Source organism: Bombina bombina, chromosome 4, assembly GCF_027579735.1.
Source record: "Bombina bombina isolate aBomBom1 chromosome 4, aBomBom1.pri, whole genome shotgun sequence".
NCBI classification, from domain to species: Eukaryota; Metazoa; Chordata; class Amphibia; order Anura; family Bombinatoridae; genus Bombina; species Bombina bombina.
This window is the reverse complement of record NC_069502.1, coordinates 116,028,266-116,047,373: the sequence shown is the minus strand read 5'-3', so window position 1 is coordinate 116,047,373 and position 19,108 is coordinate 116,028,266. Positions and strand designations below refer to the sequence as shown.

At 38.0% G+C, this 19,108-nt stretch overlaps 1 protein-coding gene across 3 annotated transcripts in view; it reads left to right on the top strand.

Moving 5' to 3' along the window:
• The window catches only part of PLA2G7 (phospholipase A2 group VII), a 62,234-nt gene that overhangs the window by 9,558 nt on the left and 33,568 nt on the right, over nucleotides 1-19,108 (top strand). Inside the window, exons 1-2 of one of the 3 annotated variants that reach the window (XM_053709605.1) lie at nucleotides 11,164-11,252; nucleotides 17,467-17,659. The exons of 1 other annotated variant lie outside the window; for it this stretch is intronic. In XM_053709605.1, the coding sequence (XP_053565580.1) occupies nucleotides 17,603-17,659 (57 nt within the window). In that variant the 5' untranslated portion in view covers nucleotides 11,164-11,252; nucleotides 17,467-17,602. Of the gene's footprint in view, nucleotides 1-11,130; nucleotides 11,253-17,466; nucleotides 17,660-19,108 lie in introns of those variants that run through there. One more of the 3 variants, XM_053709607.1, reaches the window with a different exon arrangement.

Below are 19,108 nucleotides of genomic sequence, written 5' to 3'. Positions count from 1 at the left end.
AAACCCACGCTTGGATAAAATCAAGCGTTCAATTTCCAAGCAGTCAGCGGCAGAGAAACTAGATTTGGATGTTCGAATGGACCTTGTACTAGAAGATCCTGTCTCAAAGGTAGCTTCCATGGTGGAGCCGATGACATATTCACCAGGTCTGCATACCAAGTCCTGCGTGGCCACTCAGGAGCTATCAGAATCACCGAGGCCTTCTCCCGTTTGATCCTGGCTATGAGCCTGGGAAGGAAAGGAAACGGTGGAAACACATACGCTAGGTTGAACGACCAAGGCGCCACTAATGCATCCACTAGAGTCGCCTTGGGATCCCTGGATCTGGACCCGTAGCAAGGAATCTTGAAGTTCTGACGGGACGCCATTAGATCCATGTCTGGAATGCCCCATAATTGGGTTAACTGAGCAAAGACCTCCGGGTGGAGTTCCCACTCCCCCGGATGGAAAGTCTGACGACTCAAAAAGTCCGCCTCCCAGTTGTCTACTCCTGGGATGTGAATAGCAGATAGATGGCAGGAGTGATTCTCTGCCCATTGGATAATCTTGGTTACTTCCTTCATCGCTAGGGAACTCTTTGTTCCCCCCTGATGATTGATGTACGCAACAGTCGTTATGTTGTCCGACTGAAATCTTATGAACCTGGCTTCCGCTAGCTGAGGCCAAGCCAGGAGCGCATAGAATATTGCTCTTAGTTCCAAAATATTTATCGGGAGAAGCGACTCTTCCCGAGACCATAGGCCCTGAGCTTTCAGGGAGTCCCAGACATAGGCGTCGGTCGTGACGATGACCCACTCTGGTCTGCGGAAACTCATTCCCTGAGACAGGTGATCCTGGGTCAACCACCAGAGAAGCAAGTACCTGGTTACCTGGTCTACTTGAATTTGGGGAGACAAGTCTGTATAGTCCCCATTCCACTGATTGAGCATGCACAGCTGTAATAGTCTTAGATGAATCCGAGCAAAAGGAACCACGTCCATTGCTGCGACCAATAGTCCTATTACTTCCATGCACTGAGCTATGGAGGGTTGAGGAATAGAATGAAGAACTCGACAAACGTTTAGAAGCTTTAGCTTTCTGACTTCTGTCAGGAAGATCTTCATTTCCACAGAATCTATTATTGTTCCCAGAAAAGAAACCCTTGTGGACGGTGACCGTGAACTCTTTTCTATGTTCACCTTCCACCCGTGAGATCTGAGAAAAGCCAACACAATGTCTGTGTGGGCCCTTGCTTTGGAAAGAGACGACGCTTGGATTAGGATGTCGTCTAGATAAGGTGCTACAGCTATGCCCCTCGGCCTTAGGACCGCTAGAAGGGACCCTAGCACCTTTGTGAAAATTCTGGGAGCGGTGGCTAAACCGAATGGAAGAGCCACGAACTGGTAATGTTTGTCCAGAAAGGCGAACCTCAGGAACTGATGATGAGTGTTGTGGATTGGAATATGCAGATACGCATCCTTTAGATCCACGGTAGTCAAATATTGACCCTGCTGGATTGTCGGCAAGATTGTCCGAATGGTTTCCATTTTGAAGGATGGAACACTGAGGAACTTGTTTAATATCTTTAAATCCAGAATTGGCCTGAAAGTTCCCTCTTTTTTGGGAACCAAAAACAGGTTTGAGTAAAAACCTAGACCTTGTTCCCCGGAGGGGACTGGGTTTATCACTCCCATCTTTGATAGGTCTCTTACACAATGTAAGAATGCCTGTTTCTTTATCTGGTCTGAAGATAAGCGAGACAGGTGGAACCTTCCCCTTGGAGGAAGTCCCTTGAACTCTAGCAGGTATCCCTTGGAGACTATCTCTAGTGCCCAGGGATCCGGAACATCTCTTGCCCAAGCCTGAGCGAAGAGAGATAGTCTGCCCCCTACCAGATCCGGTCCCGGATCGGGGCTACCCCTTCATACTGTCTTGGTAGCAGCAGCAGGTTTCTTGGTCTGTTTACCCTTGTTCCAGCCTTGCATGGGCTTCCAAGCGGGTTTGGGCTGGGCCGCGTTACCTTCTTGTCTAGCGGCAGTGGAGTTATTAGCCGGTCCGTTCCTGAAATTGCGAAAGGAACGAAAATTAGACTTGTTCTTAGCCTTAAAAGGCCTATCCTGTGGGAGGGCATGGCCCTTACCCCCAGTGATGTCTGAAATAATTTCCTTCAATTCCGGCCCAAAAAGGGTCTTACCCTTGAAAGGAATATTAAGTAACTTAGTCTTGGACGACACATCTGCCGACCAGGATTTCAGCCAAAGCGCCCTCCGCGCTACTATAGCAAAACCTGAGTTTTTCGCCGCCAATTTCGTTATTTGAAAGGCGGCATCCAATATAAAGGAATTAGCTAATTTTAATGCATGAATTCTGTCCATGACTTCTTCATAGGAAGTCTCTTTCTGGAGCGACCTTTCTAGTTCCTCGAACCAAAAGGACGCCGCTGAAGTGACAGTAATAACACACGTAGCTGGTTGAAGGATGAACCCTTGCTGAACAAAAATATTTTTAAGCAATCCTTCCAATTTTTTATCCATAGGATCTTTGAAAGCGCAGCTGTCCTCTATAGGAATAGTGGTGCGCTTCGCTAGTGTTGAAACAGCTCCCTCAACCTTCGGGACCGTCTGCCATGCGTCCCTTCTAGGGTCTACTATGGGAAACATTTTCTTACATATAGGAGGTGGGGCAAAGGGTACACCTGGCTTCTCCCACTCCTTTTCCACTATGTTCGCTACCCTTTTGGGTATTGGAAAAGCGTCGTCGTGCACTGGGACCTCTAAAAATTTGTCCAATTTGCACAACTTCTCTGGTACTACCATAGAATCACAGTCATCCAGAGTAGCCAATACCTCCTTTAGCAAAGCGTGGAGATGTTCTAGCTTAAACTTAAATGCTACTATATCAGGTTCTGCCTGTTGAGAAATTTTTCCTGAGTCTGAAATTTCACCCTCAGACAGCCCTTCCCTCACAGCCAATTCCGATTGATGTGAGGGTAAAATAGATAAAGCATCGTCAGCGTCTGATTGTTCATCCCTTTTATCTGTATTTAAAGCTGAACAATCATGCTTTCTCTGAAATGCTGGCAGTTTGGATACAAGATTTGCTATAGAATTATCCACTACTGCTGTTAATTGTTGCATAGAAATAAGCACTGGCGCGCTAGGTGTCGCCTGCGCGGGCAAAGCTGGTGTAGACACAGAAGGAGAGGATGTAGAACTATCCCCACTACCTTCATTAGATAAATCATCTTGGGCAACATTATGAAATGTAGCAGAGATGTCCTCATTTTGTTTGGACGCTATGGCACAATTATCACAAACACTCGAAGGGGGAACCACATTTGTCTCTACACACACAGAACATAGGTTATCTGATGGCAGACATGTTAAACAGATTTAGGCAGGCAAACAATGCAATAAAAACGATTTTAAACAAAAACGTTACTGTCTCTTTAAATAATTTGTGATAATATCTTCAAGATAGGAAAATTGAACATGTATACCATTCTTGCAAAACTGCTGCCATAAAGTGCTACAGACACGTGCATGCTCCTGAGCTAACTTTGCTGTTTTTTCAGCCCAGGATACCAAAAGAATGAAGAAAATTTGATGATATACGCAAATTGGAAAGTTGTTTAAAATTGCATGTTCTGTCTGAATTATGAAATAAAAGTTTTGGGTTTCATGTCCCTTTAAAAACTAATTCTTATTTTAGTATGAATAATCATTGGACTATAATGTATATTAAATATTTAACTAACTTTAGATATATTTTTTCTAAAAAAAATAAATAAATAAAAAAAAAAAGCATGTTATTTTAAAAAAAAAAAAGCATGTTATTTTAAAAAAAAAAAAGCATGTTATTTTAAAAAAAAAAGCATGTTATTTAAAAAAAAAAGCATGTTATTTAAAAAAAAAAAAAGCATGTTATTTTAAAAAAAAAAAAAGCAATGTTATTTAAAAAAAAAAAAAAGCATGTTTACGCCGTTTCAATTTGCGCCGTTTCAGAATAACAACCTTTTTTTCTAGTCATGTGACTGCTATTGAAAAGCATTGAGAAACATTGTTGTGTGATTTTTTTTATTAGGTTTATAATGCTGTTTTAGCAAATGTTTTTATTCATTTAACTTAGTTTAATGATATATTCCGTGTTGTGCGACTATTTGATACTGTTTATAATGATGTTTAGCATTTAAAGTCTTCATTTCAAAGCTTTGAAAATAATGTATTGGGTGTTACTTATGAGAGGGGCATGGAACCTAACTCCCTCACTTCCTATTGACTTACATTATTAACTGGGTTTCAATTTACAACGGTTTCGATTTACAACCATTCCTTCTGGAACCTAACCCCGGTGTAAACTGAGGGATAGATATATATATATATCCTCTGATGAAGCGCATGTGCGCATACGTGAAACGCATCAGGTGATCTTTGAGTTACTCACCTTTACACCTGGCAACTGTTGCTGAATAAATACATACATATATATATATGTTGGCGTGTATGGTTTGTGTGTAGCTGTATACACACCATACTGTCTGCACCAATTCTGCCCCACTCATTGACAAAACTGTACCTGCCTAGCCCAGGGCCCAATTTACAGTGCACATGGGCAGTGGTTTGCTGCATATATCACCATGAAGCCTTGGGTTACTATATATGCGTCACAGCCCATGGCTACAGGTACGAATCAGCTGCACAGTAACAGAAATGTGTTCACTCCAAAGACACAAGGATGTCCTGACCTGGAGTGCGTATACAGCGCTGGATAATAGTACCAAACGCCACAATGTAATACGCACTACTATTGTGCTATTAAAAAAAAATATTTTATTGGTAAAGTTAAAAGTACAGCAAACAACATCTCAAGGCAGCCAAAAAATGCAAAATTTCTGACGCGTTTCCCACCCCTAGTGGCACTTACTCATAGACTATATATACCCTTAATGAATACTGCAGAAGACACCACATGATATATAAGGTGCTGCTAACAATGCAGAGCAGCAGTAAGAAATCTGAAATCCCATAAACAAACAACCTTCCGTTATTTATTATGCTTTTCACTTCAGCAGTGTTTCCCCCCCCCCCTCCCATTTAATATCAAATATAACATTTTCAAAGGGGTGGGATACAATATCTGAGCAACTGGGCTGCACTTGCCCCCTTGCTAGTCCTCCCCTTTAAATGCAAGAACAGTAACAAGTCAATGCTAAGTAACGTATTATATATTTCCCTCATGAAAGTAAGACATGGAGCTAAGGAACTAGCTGAGGGACAGAGGAGAAATAGCTAAGCAGGAGTTAAACAAAAAGATACAGAGAAGCTATAAAGTTGGTAAATATCAGCACATAATCAGCAGGGAAGACATGGGGTTTTTCAGTGTAAAGATCCTACAGCTATGTAAACTTGTTTCTCTACCTCATTTTTCAGAGGAAGTTTTGGTTGCCAGTGATTTGGTTGCCGACCATGACCTCAGAGCACTTGATTTGAGGTTTAGTCATCTTCAGTAATAAAGTTCATTCAACTCCCTGTACATTTTAGAAATAGTTAATAGAAGACACATTTGTAAATTTAAAGAGGCATGAATGTTAACGCTAAATGTTCACAGTTTATAAAGAGCATGCACCTCTTGTCATTGGCTCACAAGATGTGTACAGTTAGCTCCCAGAAGTGCATTGCTGCTCCCGGGCTGACTTTAACTATGTGTTTAACCTCTTTGCAGGGGTTTAAGAGCCATTATAATGATAAAATGAAATGGTCTAATTTATTTTATCACTAGCGACGTAGCAAAGCTATACATTTAACTCTTACAAAAAGGGTTAAACACCAAGTCAACCTGAGCCATTTCAATCCCTGTGCTGAGCTGTTTTGGAGTTTTTAGACGCGGCTCACATTTAAGCCCTACTGTAGGCCATTTTTAGTGAGAAACCCACAAATAATAGTATAGTTTACTGAAAAAACAATATATATTATTTTCATAAGTAGGAACTCTACATCAAATTGTATACATTTCATTACAATTTTAATAAACAAGATGTGTGTTTTTTTTTTCTAAACTCCATATCAGGGGCGGACTGAAGCAGTCACTGACTGGAATTTAGCACGTACTGTGGCTTAGATCATTGAGTCACTGCTGTGATAACTCTTAGGTGCTTACCCCCACATCCCTGGTTGTCTAGTAGTGGCCCAGGAGATGTCAGTGATGTCACCAGGCTACGAAAACACTGAAGTGCCAGGCTGCTGCAGAGAGCTTAACCCCTTAAGGACCAACGACGTACAGGGTACGTCCTACAAAAAAATGTCCTTAACGACCAAGGACGCACCCTGTACGTCGTTGGTGTTTGAAAACGTTGGAAGCGATCCTGATTGCTTCCAGCCGCTTTCATGTTATTGCAGTGATGCCTCGATATTGAGGCATCCTGCAATAACATTTTCTAGCAGTCCAATGCAGAGAGAGACACTGTGGCCCTCTCTGAATCGGCCATCGATGGCATTGATCGTTCGTGGGTGGGAGCTGGATGCAGGGAGGCGGGTGGGCGGTCATCGGTGGAGGTAGTGCGTCAGAGGGGGGCAGGATCGTGTGCGGGGACACGTAAGCTAAGGAGCCAGCAATTTTTTGGTTTAGAACCATGGACAGCACTTGTTTATTGGGGCTGTCCAATCAGCAAGGACAACCCAGGTTGTTCACCAAAAATGGGTCAGCATCTAAACTTACATTCTTGCTTTTCAAATAAACATACCAAGAGAATGAAGAAAATTTGATAATAGGAGTAAATTAGAAAGTTGCTTAAAATTGCATGGTCTATCTGAATCACGAAAGAAAAAAATTGGGTTCAGTGTCCCTTTAAGTATTTATTAATGTGTTTGTTGAAGGATAAGGGGAATATAGTAGTATAAATAATACACTACATCATTTTTTGTAAAGCAAGACAATGGATTCTCTAGTCAGTAAGACTTGATTTAAATCTTGGTTTTCAACATAAAGACTAAATTTGTGCTAGTTAATGTCACAGACAAACCCTGTACGACACATATCCTTAAAGGGACATTAAACACTTTGAGATGGTAATATAAAATAATAAATTGTATATAATAAAACAACTCTGCAATATACTTTCATTATTTATTTTGTCTCCTTTTCCTGTAATTCCATTCTGAAATTGTGAGCTTTTCAGTTCCTGTTAGAAATGGAAGTGCAGAACACTGTTAAATCCAGCACAGCCATTGGCTGCACACTCTAGTGACCTATTTATAACTGTCCCTAATTGGCCACAGCAGAGAAAGTAACACAAGTTACAACATGGCAGCTCCCAGTGTTTTATAGACACTAAAACTTTACACTTATTTTGTCACTTTTTAAACAACTAATGAAACTTTAAAAAATACATCTACATGTTAGTCATGGACTAATCTTTTCTTTGAATTCATCATTCTATCTAGCATGTATTTAGTGTTTAATGTCCCTTTAAGGCGTTTTTAGCCAGGTAATCGAGCAGGTTTCGGCAAGATGCGCTTTTACTTCATGACTTCCTCCAGGTTATGTTGGCTGTTGTTAAGGGGATGGCATTTACAAACAGGGGAAACTCTCAATTTTAGAAGAGCAACTAATAATAATAACTAAGATTACCAAGAATAATAAGCAAATTAGATAAAATAATTAAGACAAAAATTGGGTTCAGTGTCCCTTTAAGCTTCTGCATAAAGGCTTCCACCATTGGGTTCATCACCCTGCCAAATCAAAATCAGGTCGTCTATGAACCTTCTGAAGAGGGAGATGTGAGACCTGAAGGGGTTCCCATCCCCAAAGATGTGGGTCTGCTCCCACCAACCCATAAATAGGTTGGCATAAGAGGATTGTGTTTTTTGGGGCGGTGATTAAAAACAGGGATAATAGGGTTACTGACAAGTAGGTATGAATAGGTACTGTCATCTATGATGCCAATGTCCTTCCCCTCATCCAAAAGTTGTTTAAGTTCCTTGGTACCTTGTAGTGGGATCCTCTCTGAGGATGATATACTGATCCTTATCATTAAGTTGTCTGAGGGCCTCATTTACAAATTGATCCCTATACATGACTACAATAGAGCCTCCTTTGTCGGCTGCTCTATCAATTAAATCCTCATTCTCTTGTAGTTGTTTCAGAGTGTCCCTCTCATTTTTGGTTAAACTGTTTTTAGTATGATTAGAACCCAAGTTTTCAGCTAAATCTGTAAGATCTCTTTCAACCCTTTTTTGGACTGTTTCTAGAGTGTGTCCTCTGAAATGTATTCGGTAAAATGTAGATTTTTCTTTGAAAGAGGGGAATTTAATAGCGTTAACACTGGCAGTAGCCCCTGCAGCATATAAATCATCTAGGGCAATCACATCACAAGTTTCAGAAAAGGGGAGTTTGACATTAGCATCAGGTTCAGCATTAAACTCAATTGGAATAGAACTCTCTGGGGTTATTTCGCCCTTATAAAATTTTCTCAGGGTTAGGTTTTTTTAATCATTTTGTTAACATCTAATAATGTCTGAAAGAGGTTAAATCTAGCAGAGAGTACACAATGTAACCCTTTGTTTTAAGACAGATCTCTCTCTAAAATAAATAAATAGAATCAGTTTATAGAAAAAAAATATATATAATTTGTATGGGTTACTCACTAAAAATTACCTACAGCTGGACTTAAATGTGAGCAGTACCTAAGGCTCCAATAAAGCTCAGCACAAGGGTGAAAGTTGTTCAGCAGCTAAACGGTTAAAATCACATGCTCCATCTGAATCATTAAAGTTCGCAGGGATAGAAATGTCAATATTGCATGTGCACAGGTGCATTTCAATTTTAAATAGAAGCCTTTTTGCAATATACCTCCATTAGCAAAAATGCTTCCAGTAAAAGTTATGTTTTATTCAGCAGCATTTGCACATATTCTGTGAGTGTCCATACAAGAGTATTCAAACACCACACTTTACAGAGAGTCCGCATTGGCTTGTAGCATTTTTGATTATGGAAGTATATTAGAAATATATATTGTATGTGGAAATATAATGCAAAAATGCTTCTATTTAAAAATAAAATGCACCAATACACATTTCAGTTTTGTCTTTTCTTTATTATTAATTATGATATTACCATTTCTATTTCATTTTGTTCTTTAAATCAAATATAACTGTAAAATGATGTTGATTCTCAGAGAGTAACGCTGCCATGTCAGCGCTCAAAGTAATATATTGTTAAAATATTTATTTGATCATAAGGAATGTAAGCTTAGGAGTCAGCCCATTTTAGTTTCTGCACCTGGGTACCGCTTGCCGATTGGTGGCTAAATGTAGACACCAATCAGCAAGCGCTATCAAGGGTGCTGAACCAAAAATTGGCCGGTTCCTAAGCTTTCATTTGGTTGTGGTCAAATCAGCAGTGCTAGTTGTATGAATTAGATATGTAATCAGCACTGCTGATTGTATCAGTGGCAGGTTCCACTCTGGACCAGCAGTGCACCGCAGGTCCCGAGCGGCACGTCTACTGTGGGTTTAACCCTTTTTTGGGGGGATTAAATACAAAGTTAGAGCAGGATCGATAGTCGTAAAATGATATGCTCTAACAGATTAGAGTATATCATTATTTGATAAAGTAGAGAAATGAAACATGTCTGCATGTCGGCCAAACAAGAGTTTTCAATATACTCAGGTTATTCATAGATCCAGCTGCTTTTACCATTAATTCTAAAAAAGGGAAAGTAAACAACTTGTAATTACAAGACATTCCTATTGTCTTGCTATAGAATAACATATCAGCCAAGTGAAAAAAAATTTAAACTAACATCTTGTTTAATTGTTTTTCAATATCCAAACTCATACACTACTGTCCTCATCTGGAGGCTTGAGTTCACATCTAAAGAGGCTAGCTAACCATGGTAAAAACATTAGTATAATAAAATAAATTAGGGGGTTTGTAGCAGGGTTAGCCTTAAAACGTCAGTCATGCGCTTTTTAGGTCTTCTTGGAATTAGAAAAGTCAGTTTTCAGGTCTAAATTACATGAAAATGGGGCAAAATAAATAATGAAACTGCAAGAAAAAAAATAATATATATATATATATTCCTTCTGACAAATGCACTCACAGGACTTTTAATATAAATGAATTAAATATACCTGGGAAACAGCAAAGACCATGATTCACTTTACTAAGTAAGAATTAGGACATATTCTATAATTGATTTAAGAATGCAGATATTTAGATACATAGCAAAGTCAGAGTTTAGGTTCATCTTAGCCAAGAAGTTAAAATACAAAAAGGGGCACAGTCATAAACCATAGATTATATGTAGGTCACTGACTCATCATTGTTGCAACACTCATTGCCTATAAACTAGATTTATGTTTTGATAATACCTGCCACATTTCCTGCTGCTGCAAGCATGTGAATCACCAGCTATGTTCAACTCTGGAGCAGAAGTACCTTGCTGCTCTGTAGCTGACTTTAACTATGTGTTTAACCACGTTTCAGAGGCTAACACAAATGTATAAACAAGCAACTGCGCAATACAATGTTAATACATTAAAATAATTCTCTTTGTTCAGTTTTATTTCCCTTTAGTTTTTATGAAACAAAAAAGAAAACTGTTGTTTTTCTACAGTGATTCCAAAACGGTTAATAGTTATAAAAAATAATTATTTTACAGCATGAAAAAAAATCCAATTTATAGTGTGATATGGAGAAGAGACACAAAATACAGTGTCAGACAGCATTTTACTGACAATTGTGCTGTTAATTGCTGGTCACCTCAGACTGCAGTTATGTACAGCATTAGGTACTTAGGTAACAAAGTGAAAGAACTGCATTAATAGGAAAATAAGACTGTAGGCACAGCCAGTACTTCTGCTGCTAACAATACTCTTCTGCACCCTACTGCAGTGGTCTGTCATTACTCTTAGGAAGTGACATGACTGTCATCTCTTTACATGTGTGAAAGGTACACAGCTAACGTATTTACACTAGGGCAATATGGTTACACTAACTTCTGGTGACCTCTCTAGCCTCCCCTCTACTCACATGACTACTGCTTACGTTACGTGCACGTGACACAACTGTCCTGTGTCCTCCCTTTAGATGTGTGAGAGGTATTTATACTGTGACAATAGAGTGCACACAAGGTTACACTGACTTGTGGTAATCGCTTCAGACTTCACCTCCCCTCTACTCACATGACTACGGTTTACGTGCACGTGACACGGAAGTTACGGCTCCTTTTCCTAGAGCGCCCAATAACTCCTAGATGAGGCAGCGCGTGACAGGTAAGCGGCGCGCTTTAAGCCCTGTATCGGTCCAATCTGTGCCAACTAGTAGAACAGGGTGAATGTTGTTATGGCAACGGAACGCACTGTAACATTTCAAGTCTTGGCTGCCAGCAAGTTGTAGCGTTCTCTAATAATCAGTAGACGCGTTAACAAGCCTTTTAATTGTATGTTAATATGGTTGATTAGTCTCAAAACATTAGTAAACTCTTTACACTTTTTATGTGGGGACTCTTCATGGGGTGGCTGTACAAAGTTTATGCGAGGGATGTACCTAAGCATGGAAATCCACCATCATCTAATCCCAATGTCTCGCTATGTTTACTACTTCCCAATGCCCATGCCCAACTCTCAGTATTCATTTTAAAGTATATTTGCTGTTATATCATTTTGGTTATCAACAATCTTTTATTAGTGTGCTCTATAGTTTACATATGTGACACTAGTCAGTCAACAAGAATACACATTGTGTAAGGTCAGGCTGGATTGTAACAATATTTACTTCTATCCCATGGACAAGCTTTGTTCTGTATATATATAATTCTCTCTCTCCAAAGAGGAGGTAACAGCACTGTATGTTCAGAAAATGCTTTTATCAAGTGCACATAGGCAATAAATCATAATCTTTCTTTAAACCTTCTGGATGTACAGTCCCTAATTTTTGAGACCACCATACGTCTCTCTTTTTTAACATTAATGCTCACTTATTTCAGTTCTTTTGACAGACTTGCATTTTAGCCAATCAGTGCTGACTCCTAGGTAACTTCACGTGCGTGAGCTTAATTTTATCTATATGACATACATGAACTAATGCTCTCTAGTGGTGAAAAACTGTCAAAATGCATTTAGATTATCCTTCAAGGTCTAAGAAATTAGCATATGAGCCTACCTAGGTTTAGCGTTCAACTAAGAATACCAAGAAAACAAAGAAAAATTGGTGATAAAACTAAATTGGAAAGTTGTTTAAAATTACATTCTCTATCTGAATCATGAAAGTTTATTTTGGACTTGACTGTCCCTTTAAGCTGCTACCATTTTCAAGCGTAAGCTCTGCCCCCCTCCCCCTGAAAGTATTTTGATACCCAAACCTGTATGCACTTTTTATACCCTGCAGGAGTTGATTAGTGACTTCCCATTTCTATTGGGATCCCTTTAAAGAAACACCATGTTATACTGGCTTACTCTGTGCAGGGGTTAAAACACAAAATACAGGGTTTTGGGCACAAATGAGCTGTGCAGTAGTGCATAGGTTGATTTTTCCCAAAAATTTTTTTTTTTTTTTGCAAAATAGAACATATTTTTGTTTTTTCCCCATTTATAAAATTGCTTGGATTAATCTTTTTTAATGAAATATAGCATAGTTTAAATAGTTATGAATCAAGTAAAAAAAAAATAATAATAAAGAATTACTGTTCACTGATTGATATCAGTAACATAAACTGTAATTAGATACAAAGTTAAAGGGACATGAAACCCACAATGTTTCTTTCATGATTCAGATAGAGTATACAATTTTAAACAACTTTCTAATTTACTTTTATTATCTAATTTGTTTAATTCTCTTGGTAGCATTTGTTGAAGGAGCAGCAATGCACTACTGGTTTCGAACTGAACTCATGGGTGAGCCAATCACTATATATATATATATATATATATATATATTATGCAGCTACAAATCAACAGCTAGAACCTAGGTTCTCTGCTGCTCCTGAGCTTTGCTAGATAAAGATTTCATCAAAGGATAAACTAATTAATAAAAGTAAATTGTATTCTCTATCTGAATCATGAAAGAAACATTTTAGCTTCATGTCCCTTTTAAGCTAACAATTCAGTGCTTACATTGTAGTGTATAAATAAAGTTTTGTTACTGTTTTGCTGTGACCAGAATTGTACCATAGATTTACACAAAAAGATAGATTTTGCATTGCTCTGTTATACTGTGGATCTGTGCTGTTATTTCTGGCACTGTACATCTATCTAGGATTATTTTCAACTTTAAAAAACAAGTGCAGTTTTATTTCCCTACGAAACGTTTGTTAAAGTAAAAAATGGTTTATAGCCACTTGGTACTAAAAGACTTCTTTTGTCCCATAGTTGCAATGTGTAGTTTGTATAGAATTATTGCATGTGAATATTTTATGTACACATAAGTGTATATATATATACTAAGGAATAAAAAAATCACTAATCAGTTTTAACCCCTTAATGACCACAATGTACCCTGTATGTCACTGGTCGTTAAGGGGTTTTTCAGGACATAATAGCACAAGTCTAGCAAGAAAACGCTATTAATGCCCTCCCTCCTGCAGGCTTTGTGGAATAGAGCAGTCTCAATGCTGGTGGCAAGACCGTGCTATAAAACAATCAAGTCCCAAAAAAAGGCCAGCGACATACAGGGTACGTCGCTGGTCCTTAAGGGGTTAAAGGACACTGGTAGATAACACTATGATCACATTAATAAATATTTACATAGAGGTAATGAACTGATGAAAAATGTGTTGTAATTTACATAATAAACAGATGTTTGCTGTAGTGACATAAGATTCCCAGTCAATTAAAGGGACAGTAAAGTCAAAATTGAAGTTGTATGATTCACTTAGAACATGCCATTTTAAACCCTTTAGTGACCAGACAATTTTTAAGTTTTCTTACCGTTTGGGTCCAGGGCTATTCTTACATTTCTGCTGTGTTTGTGTTTAGCTGTAATTTTCCTCTTACTCATTTACTGTACCCACACATATTATATACCGTTTCCATTAAATGGACTTTCTAAAGATACCATTATTTTCATCATATCTTATAATTAACTATAAACACATGATGAAAAAATGTAATAAACCACACTTTTTCTAACTTTGACACTTACAATCTATTACACATCTACAAACACAAAAAAACACCCATGCTAAATAGTTTCTAAATTTTGTCCTGAGTTTAGAAATAATCAATGTTTACATGTTCTTTGCTTTTTTTTTCAAGTTAAAGGGCAATAAGTACAAGTAGCACTTTGCTATTTGAAAACCATTTTTTTTTTCTCCAAAGTTACCAATAGTTACATTGGAACACTGACATCTGTCAGGAATCCCTGAATAACCCTTCACATGTATTTATAATTTTTTTAGTAGACATCCCAAAGTATTGATCTAGGCCTATTTTGGTATATCTCATGCCACCATTTCACCGCCAAATGCGATCAAATAAAAATAAATAAATAACTTTTTTCACAATTTTAGGTTTTTCACTGAAATTTTTTACAAACAGTTATTGCAATCATGGTACAAATGCTTCTCTGGGATCCCCTTTGTTCATAAATAGCAGACATATATGGCTTTGGCATTGCTTTTTGGTAATTAGAAGGACGCTAAATTAGCTGCGCACCACAGAAAGTCTGCCAGTACAAAAATAAAAGGCATATTTTTTTATTATGCCTTTTTAAAAGGCATTTTTTTTCTGCAGTGTTGGATCCCCCCCCCTCAAACAGCTCTCTATCCTGCCCCCCTCTAACTAGTTGCCGCCATCTTGGGTACTGGCAGCTGTCTGCCAGTACCCAGTTTGTTTAAAAAAAGCCCTTTTTTCTATATAAATAAATCCAATTTTTTTTGTAGTGTAGCTGCCCCCTCTCATATCCCTACCCCCCTCCCAGATCCCTTTCCAAACATTTAATTCCCCCCTCTCCCTCCATACCTTACTGTTTTCTGTAGTGTAGTGGTCCCAGTCCCTCGCTCCCCGTGCTCCTGCCCACCTGCGCGCTCTCGTGCACCTGCGCACACACCCGCTACCAGCACCTGAAAGGAAGTGGACCAGCGATGGGCCGCCCACCTACCTCCCTGCTATGGCACCCACCCACTAACGATCGGCACCATTGCTGGCCGATGCAGAGAGTGCCACAGAGTGGCTCTCTCTGCATCGGATGCCTAAAAAATGTTATTGTAGGATGCCTCAATATTGAGGCATTACTGCAATAACATGAAAGCGGCTGGAAGCAATCACGATCGCTTCCAGCACTTGAAAACCCTGTGGACGTACAGGATACGTCCTTGGTCATTAATTGACATTTTTTGTAGGACGTGCCCTGTACGTCCTTGGTCCTTAAGGGGTTAAACAACTTTCCAGTTTACATCTAATATCTAATTTGCTTTGTTCTGTTGGTATCATTTGTTGAAAAGCATACCTAGGTAGGCTAAAAAGCAACAATACGCTTCTTGGAACTAGCTGCTTTTTTATAGCTGCATGTAGATGTCTCTTTTCAATGGCTCATACAGTTTGTCATCTGGCTCCCATAAGTACGTTGCTGCTCCTTTAACAAAGGATACCAAGAGAATTAAGCAAATTTGATAATAGAAGTAAATTTAAAAGTTGTTTAACATGTTATATTCTTCTATCTATCTGAATCATGAAAGAAAAACAATAGGTTTCATGTTTTAAAGGGGCATTCAGTCCAAGCCAGAAATGCACAGTGGTGTCATGTAGCAAGTGTCTGCGTTGGATACATATGCACAAGGTTTACATCTGCAGGCATGAGAAAAGTTATCACTTCTCAGAATAGTTCTTACAAATTAAAGTGTGTGGCAAAAATGCTTAGTGCTCCTTAAAGGGACAGTCTAGTCAAAATTAAACTTTCATGATTCAGATAGGGCATGTCATTTTAAACAATTTTCCAATTTACTTTTATCATCAAATTTGCTTTTTACTCTTGGTATTCTTTGTTAAAAGCTAAACCTAGGTAGGCTCATATTCTTAGTTTATATTAGATAACATTGTGCTCACTCCCGTGGAGTTATTTATGAGTCAGCACTGATTGGCTAAAATGCAAGTCTGTCAAAAGAACTGAGATAAGGGGCAGTCTGCAGAGGCTTAGATACAAGGTACTCACAGAGGTAAAAAGTATATTAATATAACAGTGTTGGTTATGCAAAGCTGGGGAATGGGTAATAAAGGGATTATCTATTTTTTTTTTTTTTTAAAACAATAAAAATTCTGGATTAGACTGTCCCTTTAAGTAAAACGATAAAGCACAGTCCCCTATTACCACTGATATTAACAAATAAACATTTCCAGTGCTGTTAATCCAGTGGCACTCTTCTGTGTCTGGGGTTTAATGTTTTGTCAAAGCTGAAAGCCTGTGTTAGCCTTCCTACCTAGCTTTTTAGATTAGAAGCATATTTGAATGATAAATTTGTATTCAATAATAAAACATGCTGGATATATCCTTCTAGGTAGGTTAACAAGAAAATCAAATGAAATATTTAAATGGACTTAAACCCCACATTTTTCTTTCATGATTTAGATAGAACATATCATTTCAAACATCTCTCCAATTTACTTCTATTAGCAAATTTGCTTCATTCTCTTGGTATCCTTTGCTGAAGGAACTGCATTGCACTACTGGCGGCTAACTGAACACATGTAGTTAGCCAATCACAAGAGACACATGTATGCAGGCACCAATCATCAGCTAGCTGCCACTAGTGTAGGACATGTGCATATTCTTTTTCTACAAGTGATACAAAGAACATTTGAAAATAGAAGTGAATTTATAAGTGACTTAAAGGGACACTGAATCCAAATTTTTTCTTTTGTAATTCAGAAAGAGCATGCAATTTTAAGCAACTTTCTAATTTGCTCCTATTATCAATTTTTCTTCATTCTCTTGCTATCTTTATTTGAAAAATAAGGCATCTAAGCTTTTTTTGGTTTCAGTACTCTGGACAGCACTTTTTTATTGGTGGATGAATTTATCCACCAATCAGCAAGGACAACCCAGGTTGTTCACCAAAAATTGGCCGGCATCTAAACTTACATTCGTGCATTTCAAATAAAGATACCAAGAGAATGAAGAAAATTTGATAATAGGAGTAAATTAGAAAGTTGCTTAAAATTTCATGCTCAATCTGAATCACAAAAGAAAAAAATTGGGTACAGTGTCCCTTTAAAATGACAAGCTCTGAGTCATGCAAGTTCAATTTTGACTTTTCTATTCCTTTAAGTCTACATATTTGCTCTTTGAGTTTAAAAAGGGGAATAAAAGAGCTTATTAAAAAAAAAAAATAACATGCTGATTAAAAAGGCCTTGGCATCAAAAATACTTTGCTATGAATTCCAAGGATAATCTGATTCTATTGCCTTGTTTTAACAAGCCCAAGGATAAGGACATTGACACATTTACTGTTAACACGATGACTGGTACTAAATCACTGATTGCCATACTCTTCAGAAACTTGGGACATCTGAAGCAACAGTATCAGCTCCCAAAAAAGCAGCGTCTATGATCAAGGGCTAAATCTGATGACAACGTTGCGATAAAGCGAAGCAGGGGGGACTTTGTGCTGGCAGGCAGCGGTCTGTTTAAGATGGCTCTGACAAGGTTTTCAAGAGATTTGTTCCATCTTAACAGAGTTCTGCACTGGGTGAGAATGTTTATGCTTCTGTTGATGCCGACTAACATTTTCCATGCAGCTCACCATCTTTGTATTATTCAAATTTATGCATAATATAGTCTCCTAGATTTGCTCAAGCTACAACAACCTCCCAAGTCGTCTTTGTATTCTATGAAACCTCCTCAATAAAACGTACTTATCTTTGTGCTATTTAGTGTATAGGATTTTAAAGATACTGGAGACATAATTATTTTATTAGTGAATACAAGCCCAGGCAGCAAGTTTATTGGTGAATATAAGCCCGGGCAAAAAAGTTTATAAGGTAATGCAAACCAGGACAATGTTAGTTTATTAGTGAATACAAGCCCGGGCAACATTAGTTTATTAGTGAACATTAGCCCGGGCAACATTAGTTTATTAGTGAATATTAGCCCGGACAACATTAGTTTATTAGTGAATATTAGCCAGGGCAACATTAGTTTATTAGGGAATATTAGCCAGGGCAATGTTAGTGTATTAGTGAATATTAGCCAGTGCAATGTTAGTTTATTAGTGAATATAAGCCAGGGCAACGTTAGTTTATTAGTGAATATAAGCCAGGGCAACATTAGTTTATTAGGGAATATTAGCCAGGGCAATGTTAGTGTATTAGTGAATATTAGCCAGTGCAATGTTAGTTTATTAGTGAATATAAGCCAGGGCTACATTAGTTTATTAGTGAATATAAGCCAGGGCAGCATTAGTTTATTAGTGAATATAAGCCAGGGCAACATTTGTTTATTAGTGAATATTAGCCAGGGCAATGTTAGTTTATTAGTGAATATTAGCCAGGGCAACATTAGTTTATTAGTTAATATAAGCCAGGGCAACATTAGTTTATTAGTGAATATTAGCCAGGGCAACATTAGTTTATTAGTTAATATAAGCCAGGGCAACATTAGTTTATTAGTGAATATTAGCCAGGGCAACATTAGTTTATTAGTGAATATAAGCCAGGGCAACATTAGTTTATTAGGGAATATTAGCCAGGGCAATGTTAGTGTATTAGTGAATATTAGCCAGTGCAATGTTAGTTTATTAGTGAATATAAGCCAGGGCAGCATTAGTTTATTAGTGAATATAAGCCAGGGCAACATTTGTTTATTAGTGAATATTAGCCAGGGCAATGTTAGTTTATTAGTGAATATTAGCCAGGGCAACATTAGTTTATTAGTTAATATAAGCCAGGGCAACATTAGTTTATTAGTGAATATTAGCCAGGGCAACATTAGTTTATTAGTTAATATAAGCCAGGGCAACATTAGTTTATTAGTGAATATTAGCCAGGGCAACATTAGTTTATTAGTGAATATTAGCCAGGGCAACATTAGTTTATTAGTGAATATTAGCCAGGGCAACATTAGTTTATTAGTTAAACTAATGTTGCCCTGGCTTATATTAACTAATAAACTAATGTTGCCCTGGCTAATATTCACTAAT